General features: G+C 34.1%; 1 protein-coding gene across 2 annotated transcripts; it reads right to left on the bottom strand.

Annotated features, from left to right (window-relative positions):
* Positions 1-11055: 11055 nt before the first annotated feature.
* Positions 11056-13448, bottom strand: LOC145089641 (uncharacterized). 2 transcript variants are annotated; one of them, XM_079028056.1, is made up of 4 exons: positions 12916-13448; positions 11704-11814; positions 11524-11604; positions 11056-11412 (listed from the first exon to the last, which is right to left on the bottom strand). In XM_079028056.1, exons 1-4 carry the CDS (start codon positions 13177-13179, stop codon positions 11335-11337), a joined length of 534 nt encoding a protein of 177 aa, XP_078884182.1. In that variant the 5' UTR covers positions 13180-13448; the 3' UTR covers positions 11056-11334. The 2 variants fall into 2 exon arrangements, with proteins under 2 accessions (XP_078884182.1, XP_078884184.1); XM_079028058.1 differs by having other exon boundaries at positions 11056-11409.
* Between the last annotated feature and the right edge of the window lie 6728 nt (positions 13449-20176).

Below are 20176 nucleotides of genomic sequence, written 5' to 3'. Positions count from 1 at the left end.
TCAAGAAGCTCCAGAATCCTCCTTGACCGAGCCAAAAATCACAGGAGTCTGATCAATGATACTACGCATAATCTCAAACGAGATAAACTCCCTTGTCTAGTCGTCAAGTTGTCCAGCTCCAGAACCTGAGCCTGATCCCTCCCCGACACAAGAACTGCCCACTAGTCTGCCTCGCAATACCAACATACTGAAAATAGACCATAAAACTATCAGAATAAGCATCAATGCATATCGGGGAAATCATAACTACACAAGTTCACTGGCTTCATTACAACCCTCCTTGAATCGAGTATGGATCCTCTGCTTCTAGTAGTATGGGCCCATACTACCTTCGATATCTATTTGTACTTTCCTCAAGAAGTGCCTTCACTTAACCAAGTTACTCTATAACCAACAGATCCCTTGCAGCTAGGGCTCTCAGCACTAAATCTCATCCTAGGTTCTCCTAGGGCAGAATCCACACCACTCTCTGCCATCAGCAGTAGAAGGAACTCATGCTAACCACCTCTAACTAGCTCACGAATACAATTACATATTACAAAAACTAGATAATTCATCGAATGAGAGGTCTCTCCCAACAACGGTTGGACTCAAACAAGAGTTGCGCAATGGAGCTAAACCTAACCTTCTAAAATTATTTAGTTTCCATAAAATGTAACTTAGCATATTCGCTTACTAACTAGCTGAGATTAGCAAGAACTCCTAAAAGCACAAAGCAAGCAGCATTGGAGCATCAAGTAAACAAAACTGAGCATAACCTAACCAGGCCATCCTATCACTTACTGATCAGTACTAGCATGAAAATCTATGAGCTCATATAACAGGCATACAAAGGCATCTCTCCTAGATCCTTAGCCCCACTCTAGCATGCAATTCACAATTCACAATTCATATTATATATAAACATGCATGGGTATTTTGGGATAACTTACTTAAGCTCGGCTGATTGCATGCATCACACCCTTTTCCCTTTAGAAATCCTTGTTTTCATAAAAAACCATTTTCTTTTGAAAATTTCCACAAAATCCGTAATTTGAGTTCAGACACACCAAAGGGTTTGCCCGAATCCCTCAAACCAAGGCTCTGATACCAACTTGTAACATCTAAAAATATCGTCCCAAAAATTTTCGATTTAATATTAGATAAAATAGTAATTTTCCATATCATCCAAACATTTGAAATAAACCAACGTATAAATTGTCATAAATCAGAGTACAACATCATAATAAAATCCCAATGGTGTATGCGATGCAGTCATCCCAAGCTCTTCCCCTTGGAACCAGAGGTGCCTGAAACATAAACTGAAAACCGTAAGCACAAAGCTTAGTGAGTTCCCCCAAAATACCACATACCAATCATACAATAACAATTAGTGGGCCTCTCCCGTCATCGGGCCCTGCCCAGCATCGAGTTGAGCTCGGTAAAACGGGCCCCGCCCAACATACAATAACATATATCAGATAAACACATACACATGTAATAATCACAGAGATACAAAGCATACAAATATCCATCGGTCCCCGCCCGACATCGGGCCTTGACCCGAAAAAACATATAAACACAACACATGCAAGAGTCATGGAGACAACTAGCATACAAACAACATAATGTAAACATGGGCCGGCCTTGGTGCCTTTGACTTACTAAACCCGTTAAAGAAACTCACCTCGAATGCTGAAAGATAACTGGATAAATCCCCTGCCCCAGAAACAGCTCTACACAATCCCTAAACAGAAACAATCCCTTAGATACCGATCAATATTTCAAAACCCCTTAAAGGTCAAACTTGTCCAAATTCAAAGTCAAAGTCAACGCCCCAAGTTGACTTAACTCGTCGAGTTTCCCTTAAGCACAGAATCGTGATATTTCGATCCAACTCGCTGAGTTTCCCTTTAACTCATCAAATTCCACCTTTTTCAACAGAATCGGGACAAACCCAACCCAACTCGCCGAGTTCCCTTAAGAACTCGTTGAGTTCTTCGATCAGCCAACCCACTTAATTCATTAAGCCACTACTCTTCAAACCGAAGCCTTATATTCCAGATCTAGACTGATATTATGTCTAAAAGGGTAAATTTTCTAACATTACCCATTAAGAACCACCCCAAAGACATTAAGCTCAAACCCTAATCCTAAAAGGCCTATATCTTAATCCAAAAACCACCATAACTTCAAGATAAAGCTCATGAACACAGATATGGACCTTAAAGACTAAAAGGTCACACAAAGTCTTCAAATTTACTCACATGCATGGCCAAATGAAGCTTAAAAGGCCAAATCAAAGGCTTAAATGATGCATGGAGCTCTTTGGACCATAAAGTTGGCACCTTTATGCCATAACAACTCAAGAGGACCATAGATCTGAAAGGGTTATCTTAATGGGACGACCAACTCCCATCAAACACTCAATCTCGGTTAAACATGCAAAATAATCCAAAGAGATCTAAGAATAAACTAAGCAAGGTTGAGACTTTATAACAGAAATGTGTCGAAAATGAAGCAATGATTCGAGATCCAGCAGCTCCTTCTTGTATCACTAAACTTCCCTTTCTTCCAATGGCTTCAAACACACATAAAAACACTCAAAATAGCTCATAAACACTTAAAAGTGACTTATGGTTTCGAGGTTAGGGTTTAGGACAATGGAGGCTGGAAATGAGGCCAACTTGTGAGGTTTAAGTTGTTTAAATAGGGTGCAAAACCCCAGAATTAGGGTTTCATTTCTTCCAACCAACTCGTCGAGTTGAGACCTCCCAACTCATCGAGTTGGTCACTTAAGATAAGCGGTCCACATCCTTTCAACACAACGAGTTTGGGGCCACCAACTCGTCGAGTTGCTTTATAATATTGAATAAATTTTAAGTTTAAATACATACCAAGAACCGGGCGTTACACTTGAATCCCAAAGCCTTTACATGATCGAATTACGGACCACAATCATGAATTAAGAAACATCATGAAACTGGATGTTACATGATAAGTACCCGACTTTCCTGTTTCATGTAGGCCTCTACACAACTCAGAAATTGTAGAATTTTTCAGTTTTAGGTGATTTTTCACATCTAGTTCATAATGTTGTGACTAAAGTTTCAACAAATTCCTTTCATGTTGTGTAAAGTCTAGAGAAAAATATAATGTTGCTAATTTACATATATCCTCAACATTTAAGGATTTTCTTAGGTCTAGCAAAACACTGAGACAAAGAAGCTCTGATGTAGACTCATTAAATCTATAGTTCAACTCTTGGAACTGACTACTAATAGCAACAATGAATATTTCAACTCGATAGTGATGCTATATGGCTATATTGTCTTTGTCACGATGTTAGTGAATTACATATCTATAAGTTTCATTCATGTTGGGGACGATATTCTATTTTTCTCACAGAAACAAACCACTTTATCCAAAATAGATTGCCAACCTTGATATCTATGTTAGTGTATCCCACATCGGTGCAACACGGTCTTATAAGTGACTATATATGTCGGAGTCTCCCTTTCTCTCCATACGGGATCTTTAGAGAGACAATTATGGGCTCCACATATAATTACATGATATCAGAGTCAGCGTACCGCACCCCCGTGACCCAACATATCTCTGTATATCATCATCGAGCGTCCGACTCTAAAGGGAAATGTTATTATATCTGACATCGGTGTGACATGGTCTTATAAGTGACTATATATGTTGGGTCCCTCTTCTTTCCACAATGACTCTTTTGGAGAGACAATTTTGGGCTCCACATATATTTACACTCTCAACTTTTGAATCCATATTTTTGTTGTAGAAACCAAGGCCAGAGCATTAACAATATCTATAGATTTCTATTGTAAAGTTTGGCAAAGCATGTCAGTTATCCCTATTATTTCTTTCACCGTGTGCATAACAATGACAAAATCGAATGATAATGCATGTGCAAGTACATATCTCGCATCACCACTATGAGAAGATGTAGAACCTTTTATAGCAATGTCATTCAGTACTACAGAAGATAGACCAAACAATCTCATAAAACCACATATTGATTTGAAATGAGAACTCCACCTAGTATCTTTAGGCCTTTGAAATGTTCGTGTTTGATTTGTCGCATCACCTCGCACCTCGTTGGTGCATCTCTGGGTTAATTGTAGGGGTAAAAGTGTAAAATGTAACTGAAATTCCCCTTTTGGTACCTTGTAATGTGTCTGAACTTTTAGTGATGCAATTTATAAAATTTGGCCGTTTCAAAATAATAATAATAATAAAAGTAAAAGTGAAAAATCACATGATTAAAACAAAAAGAAGAAACTGGTCTTCAAAGTTGTAACTCGTCGCCGTTAATTTAGAAAAGGTATTTCATTTACGTTATTGCTGCTTGGTTTGATAGTGAATTCTACCAAAAGGCGGCTATGTCAATTAAATTAAAACAGGCTATTTATTAATTGGGTTTTTAATATATACGGTTTTTATTTGTACATTTCATTGTAATTGTAGTTATTATACACACTAACCCATTTAAAGGTAGCTTAATTAATTTTTATTGGCATGAACTTTATTTTTTTTTAACGGCAGATATAATATATAATCTATAACTAAACTAACATCTAAATTTATTTGTGTTCAAGACGGGACTTAAACTCTTGACCTTAAGGAAGAATGACACCTGAAACCGTTGGGCTAGAAGCCCATCGGTTGGCATGAACTATGTAATGCTTATTCCTAAGAAACTAAATTTTTAAGATGGTAAAGTTACGACTAAAAATTGTTAATATAATAAAAAAAATAAGAAACTATATTTTAAGAATGTGTATACATCATATTTATATTTTTATAGTATACTATATATATATATATATATATATATATATATATATATATATATATATATATATATTAGATGTGTGCCTGCGCAAAGCAGCGACGATAAATAGTTTTTTGGACGAATAATTTTTCATACAGGAAAATAATTATTAGATTTTGTTATTAGATATTATGTAATAAGAAAAATTATCACTTTTAATTAAAATATTTATGTTTAGAACTTATATTTATATGTATGTTTATACATTTGATATAAATTAATTATTATCGACATCTAATTTAAGATATGTAAATTAACTTAATGGATTTAATATTTTAAAATTGTTATTTTGTTTCAAATTAATTTTTGATAACCTTCCTTAATTCAAGTTTTTAAAGTTTTGGCAAGTATCAATGGTTTTGTTATGCATAATTAATTTGTACAAAAAATTTTGTATCTTTTACCTTTTAAAATTCAAGATATGACTAATATATATATATATATATATATATATATATATATATATATATATATATATATATATATATATATATATATATATTAGTGTTACAGAAATCAGCTTTGACGGTCGATTAATCGGCGAATAATCGTTTGACGACCTTTAGCCGATTATGATTAGGGTGCTTGGCGAAAATTGGTCAAAATCGATCAAACTTGGGTTTGACAATCTTCGGCGGTTGTATGCGGGAAATATTCAAAATTTTCAAATTTTAAACTTTCGAGTTTTTAGGTTTTAAAATTCTACAAAAGTTATACTAAAGTTGTTTATTTATTTATTTTTTAACCAATACATATTGTTTATTATTATTTTTTTTTTAACCAAAACTCATTATACATATTGAAGTCACAAACTGTTATATATTTCAGTATGATGGGTTACTAAGCTGCCAATTAGATATGAAAATATGTTTGTCTTAGCTTTTCACAGCCAAAAGTTCTTTTTGTAAAAGAAAAAAAACAAAAAGATGTTTGGCAAACTAATAACTTTTGGAGTTTTAATACAAGAAAAAACAACTTTTTGGAAAATTCAGAAAATCCTGACCTTTTGTAACTTTTTGGAAAAATTCTTTTAGCTTTTAAAAACCAAGTCAAACACCCCCTTATACTAAGTGATGTATTTCTAATCAAAAGGTTTCGGTAGGTAATTAAAAACCAAAAGAAAAATTATTATGCCTATTCATTCGCCGGTTCCAAAAAGCTAGATGGTTATTTTTTGAATAATAGCTATTTAATATATAGGGATCATTAAAATAATGACTATTTAATACATAGAGATTTGTCCAATTGATATCATACATAGCGATTTTTGGACCTCCCCTTATTAAGTCCCGGGGGACATTGTCCCGATGCCTTTTTTCTTGATTACTTTACCAAACTTCCTATGGACATTTCTAATTAATTGGCCAAAAATCGCAAGTTTTCATTTTTTTCTCACCCCTACGATTTTATCAAACCCTATTCTCTCAAAAACATCAAGACACTCCAATGTGATAATGGCAATGTATACAATAATTTATGGCTCCACGCATTTTGTCAAAACAATGGCATGGCATTTTGTTTATCATGTCGTCACATTTCCTCGCAAAATAAGAAGTCAAACAAAAAATACGAGCCATAAATATTGTCATTCGAACCCTTCTCATACATACCACCCCAATAAACAAGCTTCAACCTCATTCTACCATGTGTGCATTCCTTTGTTACATCAACAACCACCATGGATTTAAATGTTATGATTTACACACCCACAAGATAATCATCTCATGACATGTCATATTCAATGAACAAATCTTCTCACTTACAATAAAAATCACATTTATCATTGACCCTTACACCTTCATCAGCCCACCTTCGACCTTGTTGTTGGCTATCCCTTGCCCAATCGCAGCCCAATGGGTCTTCTATCCCCGATCCATGTTGCATCCCCCTCCACCCCCATCTCAACTTCCACTAAAAAATACATAAACACAAGAACCATCATTCAAACATCATTTCCATATGTCATGAACATCTAAACATGTATTATTACGGACATAACCAAACCCAAAATTACTTTTAATATGCATGTTTCTTGCTCTATTTCTCCCATTCCTCGAAAACATAAGGATGTTCTATCTAACCCAAATTGGAAATGTGTCATGTCATGACTGATAAATTTAATTCTCATTGAAAATAAGACATGATTTCTGGTCCCAAGACAAATATGTTTGTAATTCATTCCATGTGGATTTTTAAACCTAAGATGAAATATGATGGCTTTTTTGAAAGCTATAAAGCTCGCAGTGTCGATGATAGACACTCCAACAAGTTGGTATTGATTATATAGAAACTTTTAGTTAGGTTGTTGAACTGACTACTATCAAAACTGTCATCGGTCTTTCCATCTCCAGATCATGGCCTATTCACCAATTAGACGTTAAAAATGGATTTTTACACAACCTACAAGAAGTCATTTACATGCATCCAGTGTTGGGTTTCCATGACATAAAAAGGCCTAACCATGTTTATTTTATCAAAAAATAAATTGTGCACAGACTCAAGCAAGCCCCACAAGCTTGGTACACCCGATTTGCGGTATGTCTCCATCAGTTTTACCTATAGTTGATGTGATCACTTTCTTTTTATTTTACCGACTTGGTTTTGATGTTTCCTATCTTTTATTATATGTTGATGACATCACCTCATCCCACAGATTATCACTTTCTCTCATGTTTCAGATTATGAATGAATTTGCAATGAAAAACCTTGGACCATTGAGTGATTTTTCTAGAATGACATCACATGTCATAATAAAAATATATTTCTACACAAAACTCAATATGCAAAGGAAATAATTGACCGCATGGGCATGTCTACATGCAAACCTACACAAACACCGGTTGACACCAATTCCAAGTTAGACATTTGTACAAGGATGTTTTTTTGTGACCCCCACTCTTTAACAAACTTTAGTCGAGGCCCTTCAGTATCTTACATTTACAAGACCGGATATTACATATGATGTCTAATAGGTTTGTTTGCAAATGGATGATCTATGTGTTGGTCACATGAACACACTAAAAAGAATCATTCGATATATCCGTGGTACTTTCTCGTTTGGTCTTCATCATGTAAATGGGTAATATTCCCGCCATCTAGTTTTCAAAGGTCGTGTGCGATCGAGCAAGTCTGCAAGTGGCACTCGTTTTTGGGTTTGGCATAAAAAAGAGCCTTGGCATCCCCATTTTTAATGTTATTTGATATGAGTCTCATATTCTTTGTTAGGGGCGTAGACAATATAGGACAAGAGTGGATCGTGGCCCACCCACACAAAATTAAGGTTATATATATATGGTATGTATCTCTATATTAATAAAAGAGTAGGTCTTTTACTATGTGTCACCATATTAGACATTTTAATTAATGTGTTGCCACTTGTCAATCTATTAGTTTTACATTTTAAATTTATTAGTCATCTTCATTAATATGATTCTATTTTAAATTTTAAATTATTGTTTTCATTAATTCACAAATAAAAAATATATAATATATATTAAATATTAATTTTATATATTTATTTGAATCAATGATTATAATTTCACATAACTAATAAAAAATATCTCTTAAATTAATAATTTATTTACAATAACTTATTAATAATTTTGAGTTTTTACTATAAAAATTTGATTAATTTTATAACCGTAGTTCCCACGGGTTATAAACTAGTAATATATATTTTTGTTAAATAAAATGATTTAGGGTTATGATATGGCATATTCCATTCAAAACTTAAATTTAGTAGAAGGGGATACATTGTTGTAAGACAACATCATCTACAACTTAAATAAACAATTTATTTAAGAATGCATATATAATTATATTTTGTTATCGTTTTCATACTTTGTAAATTATTAGCCTACCCTAAAACAAAAATCTGGTTACACCAGTTCTTTGTTTTCTTAATAAACTGTTTCCATGTGATCTCAAAGACCTTTGACCAAAACAAGTCCAGTATGGATGCTCTAAAACTCATACGAGTCTCTTGAATGAATTTGTTATTGTACGTATAGTATGGATGCTCTAAAACTCATACGAGTCTCTTGAATGAATTTGTTATTGTACGTATACTGAGACGTGCAGGAGTTCGTAGCCATTGTTGGATAAAAGGACTAAAAATTCCCAACTCAAAGAATGAAAATCAGGAAAAGTATCTCAATAACTTCGACTCTTTTTAATAATATATCAAACAACTATAGGCCAATGGGGTTCGTCCCATTTGGTTAGGTGCTCCCTCCCTCTTTATGAGGTTTTGAAGGATCAAAACCTGTTATATATAAGTCTAATCTAACAACTAACTAGGAGTTCTTGGGTTCAAACCTAGACAGAGAGTATATTTACATTATTTGTCGTTTCAAAAAAAATATTAAAAAGAAAAACTTATCTAGCAACCACACTACCTACTTTTAATTAGAGCCTATCTAACTATCTCAAGACGTATCCGATATCCCGGTTGTGCATCAAACTTGGGGACAGTTTAACAACCTGTTTGGGATCAGTCTTGAACTTAAACAAATTTATACACCTCCATATAACATAACTTTATTAATTATTGTCCAAATTTAATATAATAAACACTAACATGCTCTTTCGTTCACATTGTAATATTTTACTTGTATGCTACAACCAATGCATGTGGTAATTCCAACCTTTTGTGGCTTAGCATTGAATAAAGTGATTAAAGTAAAGAATAATCACAACTGTCGATCGAACTTTCTTGTATTTGTACAGAGGGACTAAAAAAGCATTTAATTACAAAAGCAAGGGGTTCTTTTTCTATTAAGTGATTAAAGTAACGTAGGAATGTTGTCCTCCAGCTTGTCCTATGCCCACCTTCACATGTCAGTTCGCACTTATTGTAAACCTCCAATTTTTTCATAGGCGGGTAGGATCCGGTGGTTGTAGTGATTCCCAACTGTCCAACCATATTTATATTATCTAAATACCAAAAAAAAAAAAAAAAAAAAAACACCATGGCAACATATTATCTCGCATTTTACAAAATTTTAGTATTAAATATTCTTATAATACTTTGGTGTTCAAGACAATTAAGATAATAGGTTACTTAACATTTAACTAGTGATTATTCTATATAAACTTTATGTTAAAGATAACACCAAAATAATAATATTACATTAGTCGTGTTACTTAATGAATACTTTTATTCTAGTTAGATCACTATAGTGACATTTTCTTGCACCTGTTGGTAGGATGCTTTAAATCTTGTTTACCAAAGAACTTAGATAATTGTAGAATGTTCTATATCCATTTATCAAAGAACCCGATATATAAATATATAGTTGATTTTCCAAGTTTAATAGGTTTTAATTGTTTCCCTACCATGTATATGCCTCCATCTACTTCTTACTTTCTTAGAGCTCATTTATAGATCTGCCTCAACTTCCTCATATACCTCCATATCTTGTTACATAAGAACCTAGATAACTGATATTCTTTAAAGTTCATTAAATCCGCATGTTTCCCCACCCTATATCCACATGATTAAAATCTAGTTTAGCAACGAACCGATATTGTCTAATAACCTATTCACATGTCTCCCCACCCTATATACATATGCTCAAAATCTTGTTTACCAAAGAAATCATATAACCGATTCTCCTATATGTCTAACAACCTCCACATGCATGTCTCCCTTACCTTATATCCACATGTTCAAAATCCCATATAACCGATTTTCCTAGGTTTTATAACCTCCATCCCATGTCCACATGTTCAAAATCCCATTTACCAAAAAACCTAGATAACCGATTTCTCTAAGTTTAATAAATAACCACCTCTTGTCCCCTACCTTACATCCACCTCTTATCGAAAACCTTATCTAACATATGTCACATTCCCTAACTTGTAATTTATGATACGATATATATTAAGCAAACCATAAAGATTCATGGCTTTTGTAGATGACAACAATATATCAAGATGTGGAAATATCAAGTACACAGTTGTCATTTTGCACAAAATATATATACATGGGCCTATATTGTCATATGCAACCATAAGGAGACATGCAATAATTTGGTCCAGTAGTAGTAGTAGTAGTACCACCACCTTCCAGTAATCATTTGGACCACTAAACTTACCCTTCACAAGGGTTGTTTCACTATCAACCATTCATCTTATCTATCTATAAACACAACGCATAAAACCTTTTTTAATGCCAAAATTATACAAAATAATAAATAAAAAGACATACAAGGTTAATCGAAATAAAAGAGGTTCTTTGACATGATTTTAGTTACAGACCTGTTTTTACAAATGTATTTCCAAACCTAGATCAGCAAAATACAAACTGACATAAAAAAAACAAAAAAAAACGCATACAAATTTAAACCAAACCAATATATAAAACACGTAGTAAATAAAGAAAGAAGATAAAACGTCTTCTTTTTTTAATAAAATCTCACACAAACCCTAATTAGATTATCCCCATCACCATCATCATCATCACATCATCATAATCATCATCATCATTAAACTTATTGTATTGTTTCAACGCTTTTGCTCAGTTCTTCAAGTTTCTTCATCCTCATCTTCTCACTTTCGCTAACCAACTGCTTAATAATTTATTAAACAAAGATTTGTATAAGTTAATTGACTTAATTCCAAACGAAAAAAAAAAAGATTCTGTTAATTTTTAACGGAAAATTGAGATTTGAGATACCAACCTCCATCAATCTTGTGATGAGTTGTACTTTTTCTTTGTTCTTTTCATTAAAAGCGTCGAGGGCTTCCTTGTACTCTCTCTCCTATAAATAATAGCAATCAAGAAACAATTTAATAAAAAATTAAATAACTTTTTTTTTTATTTTGTGACAATTTTGGAAAATGGGAATCCAATTTTATACCTTCTTCTGACAAGTTTGTCCAAGTGGCTTCAATTCTTTGTTGACAGTATCAATCCTTTTACGAACAACTGAAACTTCTTTCTTCATCGGATCTGTTAGGGCTTCGAGTTCCTAATAAATAATTATATAATTTAGTTTACATTTTTTAGGGTAAACCCTTTTGGGTATTGGGGGTAGTAATGTAATTTGATGTCTTTGAATGAGGGGAATGATGTGAGGTGAGTCATTGAAGATAGAGAGGTATAGAGCATAGACCTCCATGTGTTAACATTTAACAATCAAGGACAATAAAGATTCATTCTTTTGAAAGTATAACTTCATAAAGACTTTATATCATTATTTGTTAAGTTCACAACTACTTTATGTCCCACCATTGATTAATGGAACTTGTTATATGATAGATATTTGGAGTTGTATGATATAGGAAGATACCAAAAATGCAGAATTGAATGTGGGTTTGAGGTCAAAAATGGTACAAATTTACATGACTTTTTGCCTTCAAATTAAAGAATCATAAAGATGAGAAGAATTCAAGTACTTGTTGATATAATTATATAACATGGGTGTGACCATATATGTGATTAAAAGCTTTAAGGCCGAATGATTCTTTTCAAAAAAAGAAAATTATCGGAATTTAAATACATATATTTGATTTCTTGAACCATTTTGGTTAGGTTGAAACGTTATTGAAATAGATCTATCAAACAAGTTTTTCAGTTGAATTTTACTCTGAAAACGAAGAATTGATGAGCAAAATACTCAGAGAGAAAACTCGGTGGAATCTGATTTTACTTTCCCCAAAATTCGATTCTCAAGGAGTCAAAATTGAAGTACTAATCGTTCACCGACATTATTGTTTCAATTTTTTGAGAAGAACACCGAAAACACTGTTCCCCAAATCGTACATGAAAACCCCCCCAATTTTCCTTCCCAAAATCCAACAAGTTTGTGCAGATTCCTTTCATATAAACACACGATAACAAAATGGTTGATTTCTAAAAAACAGTATACAGGAAACCCTAATTTTTCACCCAGTAAAACGAACATGTTGGATTTTCAATTACGTATACGAAAATCGTAGAAAAGAGATTTTGTTCCGGTTCGATTCTGAAACCCTAATTTTATTTCTCGAAAAAATTGAAGAATTGAAGAAAACCTTTAAAGTATATGAAAAATTGGGGAAACAGAAAGGTAAAAAGAGAAGAAACAAACCTCACGAATACTGGCTAAACGCCTGGTTTCTTCTTCAATTCGACCCAACTGAGCTTGAACTCTTTCCCTAACCTCCAACTTCTTCTTCTCAATCTCTTCCTCTTTAGCCTTAAAAGTAGAAAGAGCAGACCTAGACATCTCTTCGTCTTCTTTGGTCATCAACCCATTGAAGCTTAAACTGCCGGAGATTTGTCCAGCTTGCATCAGTGTCTGAAGCTGTTCGCTTGATTGCCTCTGTGTTTGTACCTGTGTTTGTGTAGTCATTTCTTGTTCTCTCTTTTTCTTCAACCAGAAAAGGTAAAAAACCCTCCTTCTTCCTCGAATTCCTCTCTTTATCTCTCCAATTGTTTTCTTCTTTTGCTTTAACGTTTTACTTTCCGTTGTGTGTGTATAGTGTATTCAAGAGTGGTGATTAGAGAAGGCAGGCCTAATGCCAAAGTTATGAACCCTTGTAGCCCCACCAGATGAGAGAGAGAGAGAGAGAGAGAGAGAGAGAGAGATGGGCAGAGTGTATGAAAATCGTGTATACAACGTATATATACATATATATACAAGGGCGTGTATATATTTTGCTGCCAGGGAAGAAGTGGAAATTACCAAAAAGCCCATGGATCTCCAATGGAAAGATCATGACATGAACGGGGCCAGACAGAAAGATTCTTTATTATAGTCGTAATCAAAATATTATCCTCCTAATTTTGTCCATGGATTTCGACAAATGAAACTTATAAAAGATTTATTTATTAGAATGATAAATATATCTTATCGGGTTTTCAGAAAATATCATCAAATAATCATCAAAATCGTAAATAAAAATACGCAATATCCTTGGAATTAGTTTAAACGTGTGGATGATAGCTGTGGAATTTATTTTCCCAACTATCCAATACGCTTTCTTGCAAGTAATATCTATGAAATTAATTTGTGTTTAGATACATTTAAAAAAAATGATTTTTATATCTTTATCATGAATTTTTATTTTCAATTAAATTGGAAATTGAAGATAGAAAAATTAAAATATCTTGTTTATAAATGGATGAATCAAAAACATAAATAAAAATATCACCTTACATTTGAAACCACTGGTTTATAAGTTTGATGTTTATGTTTAATAAAGGGAAAATGACTCTTGAGGGTAATTAACTTTTGCGTTTGTACTCATTTGGTCCCTTTTCTTTTTTTTGTATTCAATATACCATCGAACTTGTTGTTGGTGTTTACCATAGCCCTTTTGACCGGCTTTTGACCTGTGATAGCCGGTCAAAGGGTTATGGTGAACACAGACAACAAGTTCGATGGTATATTGAGTACAAAAAAAAGGAAAGGGACCAAATGAGAACAAACGCAACAGTTGGTTACCCTCCTGATTCATTTTCCCTTTACTCATTTACAACAAATCTCATATCATCTCCTACTGATATTAATGACTTTTATGAGATTTATTCTTGCTTCTCTTCAAAACATAACCTACGAAAGGACATTATTCATACATGTATAACTTTGTAATGCACTTGAATATTTATTAGGGGAATCTTGACTAAGCGAGCGCATTTCATGACTACATTTACATTTCCAATCAAATGATTTATCGTATCATGGATTCTAAACAAGTCTACAAACGAGTGGAATCACAAGTGCTATGATTTTTGAGTTTATTTAGCTTTAAGATCGAACTCATGGGATAAGATACAATATCAATATGTATAATATTATGGTGTATTGTACATATTGATGTTGTATCTTATCCCATGAGTTCGATCTTAAAGCTAAGTAAACTCAAAAATCATAGCACTTGTGATTCCACTCGTTTGTAGACTTGTCTAGAATCCATGATACGATAAATCATTTGATTGGAAATGTAAATGTAGTCATGAAATGTGCCTGCTTAGTCAAAATTCCCCTAATAAATATTCAAGTGCATTACAAAGTTGTACATGTATGAATAATGTCCTTTCGTAGGTTATGTTTTGAAGAGAAGCAAGAATGAATCTCATAAAAGTCATTAATATCAGTAGGAGATGATGTGAGATTTGTTGTAAATGAGTAAAGGGAAAATGAATCAGGAGGGTAACCAACTGTTGCGTTTGTTCTCATTTGGTCCCTTTTCTTTTTTTTGTACTCAATATACCATCGAACTTGTTGTCTGTGTTCACCATAACCCTTTGACCGGCTATCACAGGTCAAAAGTCGGTCAAAAGGGCTATGGTAAACACCAACAACAAGTTCGATGGTATATTGAATACAAAAAAAAGAAAAGGGACCAAATGAGTACAAACGCAAAAGTTAATTACCCTCAAGAGTCATTTTCCCTTTAATAAAAATCCTATCACTTTTACCACTTTCTACTTAATAAGTCTAAATCGAAGTGATGCTATATCGAAAAAAAAAAATCTATTAGGTCAGACCATCTCCAACTCATCTCCATTTTTTCCTCTATTGGTCTCCAACCCATCTCCATTTTTTCCTCTATAAATGGAGTAAATAGTGGTTAATCTCCAACCCTACTTCATTTTCTACCCCATTTTTTAACTCAAAAAGTATATTCCTAGAATATTCTATTTTTATAGCTTATATATATTGTCAAATACATCCCTCTACTAATTAAACTCTATATTTTTGGAAATATATATATATATATATATATATATATATATATATATATATATATATATATATATTGTAAGTTTGGAAGTTGGAAGAAAGACAAGCAAACTTGAATCCAAATGGTCGAGACATTTGAAGCCTAAATGATCGAAATCATTAGACGTTTTGGTAATAACTCTCCCAACAATCAATCTAATGTTATTTAGATTAGTGTTGTAATATATATTTTTGGACATTTATATTATGTTTGTGTTTTGAAGTTTGTTAAAACTTGAGTTGTTAATGAATACTATGAAGATATGAATAATAAGTGAAGAAGAATATATTACAATTATGTTACATTTTAATACAAAGAACATACAAGGGTATTTTTAATACATATTCAGCTAACTATTGAGAGATAATAGGAATTATACAACATAATTTGACTACGCAAACACATGTGACAAATATGATAAAATAAGTTGATATATACCAGGTTATATCTTGATATGCTGTGACATCCCCAATTTCACGGCCAGAAAAGACCGATTTGTTTATGCTTTGTTTTATAAATCAGAGTGATCGTTTAAAGAAACGGTTGCGGAATTTGTTCCCAAAATAAAATATGATAACCATTTATCAAAACATTTCTCAAAGAGAATATATTTTCATTAAATAATAAAACATCGGGATGTCATGTTCCGATACAGACCAAAAGCATAAACAATATAAAATAGACCTTACAACAGTTATTTATAACTACTGATCTATAATCCAAAACCTCTCGTCAAGTCCACCAACTTATACTCTTGTGTCATTACCTGTAATGCAAAGAAACTAAGTGGGTCAGGCTTGGGAGCCTGGTGAGCATATAGGGTTTTCAACCCACAATAAATAATTAATTTAATTTCATCAACCAATAATAACCCAATTACCCATTCCCGTTATTCTCACTTTACATCCCTAAGACAACTAACACAAGGGACCTAGTCTAAGAATATTTCATCGGGGCGACAACACATGCTTCGGGGGTTCCTCAGCAATATTAGTCAAATAAGGCAACCATGAGGGGGATGGAATACAGCGACAACACATGCTTCGGGACTTGCTTCGGGTCTCGGGGTTGATAACAGGGCTTCGGGATATTTCTTGCATACAAATCGAGGTAAAACGGGAGAGAGAGAAGAGAAAATAGCAACCCGAAACGGCTGGCCCTTCAAATCTATTTATAGGGCAAATTTGGCCCTTGCCACGTCGTGGCACCCTTTTTCCACGTCGTGGGCTTGGTCGTCACTGCATACGTCATCGCAAGTTGCGTCTGGGGGACTCCCGGAGGTGTCAGAAGACTTGCCACGTCGTGACACTTCTTGCCACGTCGTGGTCTCTGACACAGCTTTGGGGTTCGCGCCCCGAACTTCAGAAGTTCATAACTTTCGCATACGAACTTCGTTTTCGACGTTCTTTATATCGACGCGAAGGTGAGATTATGCTCTACAACTCTCGTTTAGACTCCATTGGATAATTTTGACTTTATTTTTAATATATTATAATTATATTACATATATATTATCTTTAATAGGCCAGGACAGGAAAACTTCGTTCGAAATTCATAACTCCTTCATCAGAACTCCGTTTTCGTCCGTCTTTCCGTCGTCGCACTACTATCGATGAGATCTTCAATTATCATTTAGATCACTAAGTATAGATATCTATCTACCTTAAATTCACTATTTACGTCGCGCTGGGTCGTGCCGGTTCTGTCGCGAAACTTCGACAGGTCATAACTTATTCGTTATAACTCGGATTTTGGCGTTCTTTATATGCAGGGAAACCTTGTGACATATACTAAAACTTGGTTAAGATTAATCCTTCTAAATAATCTTCCATCAAAAAGTCATTTTTGATGTTTATCGTCTCTAAATTGACTAGCCTGGATCTACGGGCGTTACATATGCCCCCGCAAGATGGACGATCCTAAGAGAAGACCAATCTTGGATATTAGATAATAAAAGCATGGTCTTCGTAGGAGTTTGGTAAGAGCAACTTCTAGTTGATCGTCTCTTTCAATGTGTTGAACACAGAGAGTGCCTTGTTGTACCTTTTCTCTTAGTGAAAATCCAAAGCAAGATGTTTTATTCTAGAGTGAAAAATCGGGTTTGCAGAATAGGAAGTGGCACTTAAGTTATCACAATAGATGGTGGGGATGGTGTTTGATGAGTAACCAAGTTCACTGAGTAAAGATGTAATCCATTGAACTTCTATGGTGGTAGAAGCAACAACTCTAAATTCAGCTTCGATAGAGCTTCTTGCTAAGGTGCTTTGGTGTTTTAAGCTCCATGAGATAGGATTAGATCCAAGATAGACTAGGTAACTAGTGGTACATTTGTAATTATCTTTGTCTCCAGCCCAATCTACATCAGTGAATGCATGGAGTATTAGTGGTGAGTTACGATGCAATATACTATGATATAAAGTGCCATGTAAGTACCATAATAAGCGTTTGAGAGTTGTCCAATGAAGAGAAGATGGTGCATGCATAAATTGTGATAAGCGATTCATAGTGAATGATATATCATGTCTTGTTAGGGACAAGTATTTTAGTGCTCCAACTAATGTACGATATTCAGTTGGTGAAGGGTGAAGTGAGCCACCCTTTAATGTGAGAGGTGTAGAAGCCATTATTAGAGTGGAATTTGGTTTGCAATCACTTATTTTGGATTTAGTGAGAATATCAAGGGTATATTTACGCTGAGAAAGAAGAATACCATGAGAGTGAGGAATCACTTCGACACCTAAGAAGTATGAGAGAGTCCCAAGATACTTTAAAGAGAATTTGGTGGAAACATGAGAGAAAAAAATTGAGAGATGAGTGGGAGATGGACCTGTAACAATTATGTCATCCACGTAGACGAGGACAAGAAGAAGTGATGATTCAGTTTTGAGAATGAAGAGTGAGGGATCAAATATGGTGGGTTTGAAAGCAATAGAAGTGAGATATGATTTTAGTTCATTATACCAGGCACAAGAAGCTTGGCGCAACCCATAGATGGCTTTATTGAGTTTGTTGACATGGGTTGGAAGGTTAGAATTAACGAAACCAGGAGGCCGCATCATGTATACAGTTTCATGAAGGTGGCCTTGTAAAAAGACGTTATTAATGTCCAGTTATCTAAGAGAACAATTTTGAGAGATGGCTAAGGAAAGAACAAGGCGTAGAGTTGCAAGTTTAAGTACTGGACTAAAGGTCTCTCTATAATCTATTCTTGAATTTTGATGGAAATCCTTAGTAACAAGATGGGATTTTAATCTATCAACTGAGCCATCTGGTTTGTATTTAGTTCGGTAAACCCACTTGCAACCAATGAGATTTTGGGCTTAAGATGGTGGTATAAGAGATCATGTTTGATTTTTCTCAAGTGCATTAAACTCTTCTTGCATGGGAGAACGCCATGAAGGATGTTTGAGTTCTTGGGAAATAGTGTTTGGTTCGGTGGGATATGAAAGTGCAGTTGTGTATAGTTGAAAACTAGAGGTGGAGTATTTTGGGTTAGGTTTGGGATTGGGTCAAGTGGTAATTTTAGAGGGAGTAGGAGTATCTTCGATGTTGAGAGGAAGAGGAGATTGGATAGGTGAGGGAGCAAGAGGAGAAGGTAGGGATGCATGGAAAAGGGTATGGCAGAATTGGGTGTGGATGAAGTATCATCTTGATGTTGCGAAGTATCTATATATGTAGAGTTGGTTAGGGAAGGATCAGATGTAATAGAAATTAAGAAGGGAAGCCATTGATTTTGATGAGGTGCATTTGGAGGTGGATTGTTGTTGCTAGTTTTGTATGGAAACTCTTCTTCAACAAAAATGACATGGCAGGAAGTGTAGAGTTTGCAAGATTTTGGATCATATGTATAATAGGCACTTTGTGTTGGTTAGTATCCAACAAAGACACATGGAGTAGATCTAGGATGAAGTTTATGAGGGGAGTAGGGTCTTAGACATAGATAGCATAAGCATCCAAAACATTTTAGTTTTAGGTAATTTGGTTCTTTTTGGAATAGGCATTGGAAAGGAGACAAGTTGTGGAGAGTGGATGTTGGTAAGTGATTGATCATACAAACAAAAGTAGTGAAAGAGAAAGGCCAAAATGTAACAGGGATGTTAGCATGAGAAAGGAGTGCTAGTCCAGTTTCGACAATGTGTTTATGTCTTCTTTCTGCATAACCATTATGATCAGGTGTATGTGGTGGTGATGTGAAGTGGGGATACCAGATGAGGAAAGATGATCTCGCATCTTTATGTACTCTCCACCATTACCAGAGAAAAACTGCTTGATTTTGGTGTTAAAAATTTCTCTACCAGTGATTGGAAATAAATGAATATGTCAAGTGAATCAGATTTCCGATACAGCCAGATATATTTGGTAAATGGTTAACAAAGATAATATAATATTTGAAGTGATCAATAGATTCGACGTGGGAGCACCATACATAAGAAAATAAAAGATCTAATAAAGCATGCAATATGAGAGATGAGGCATGAAAGGGTAAGCGATGACTTTTATTGATTTGACAAGAATTACAATTGTTAATAGTACTAGAATTAAACGAACGTAAAGAAGATAATTGCTTGAGGAATTTATTTTGAGGGTGCCCCAATCGATGGTGCCATGTGGATGTAGCAG

The sequence above is a fragment of the Lactuca serriola genome, chromosome 1 (assembly GCF_051521515.1).
Source record: "Lactuca serriola cultivar US96UC23 chromosome 1, Lser_US96UC23_V15, whole genome shotgun sequence".
In the NCBI taxonomy this organism is placed as follows: domain Eukaryota; kingdom Viridiplantae; phylum Streptophyta; class Magnoliopsida; order Asterales; family Asteraceae; genus Lactuca; species Lactuca serriola.
The sequence above is the reverse complement of the archived record's forward strand: the minus strand, read 5'-3'. Positions and strand labels throughout refer to the sequence as shown.

Bases quoted from the DNA above. Each gene is read 5' to 3' on its own strand.
- LOC145089641 (XM_079028056.1), bottom strand. From the start codon at position 13,179: ATGACTACACAAACACAGGTACAAACACAGAGGCAATCAAGCGAACAG. The intron at 11,815-12,915 runs GTTTGTTTCTTC...ATTATTTATTAG, and splicing joins GTTTAGCCAGTATTCGTGAG to GAACTCGAAGCCCTAACAGA. The intron at 11,605-11,703 runs GTATAAAATTGG...TATTATTTATAG, and splicing joins GACAAACTTGTCAGAAGAAG to GAGAGAGAGTACAAGGAAGC.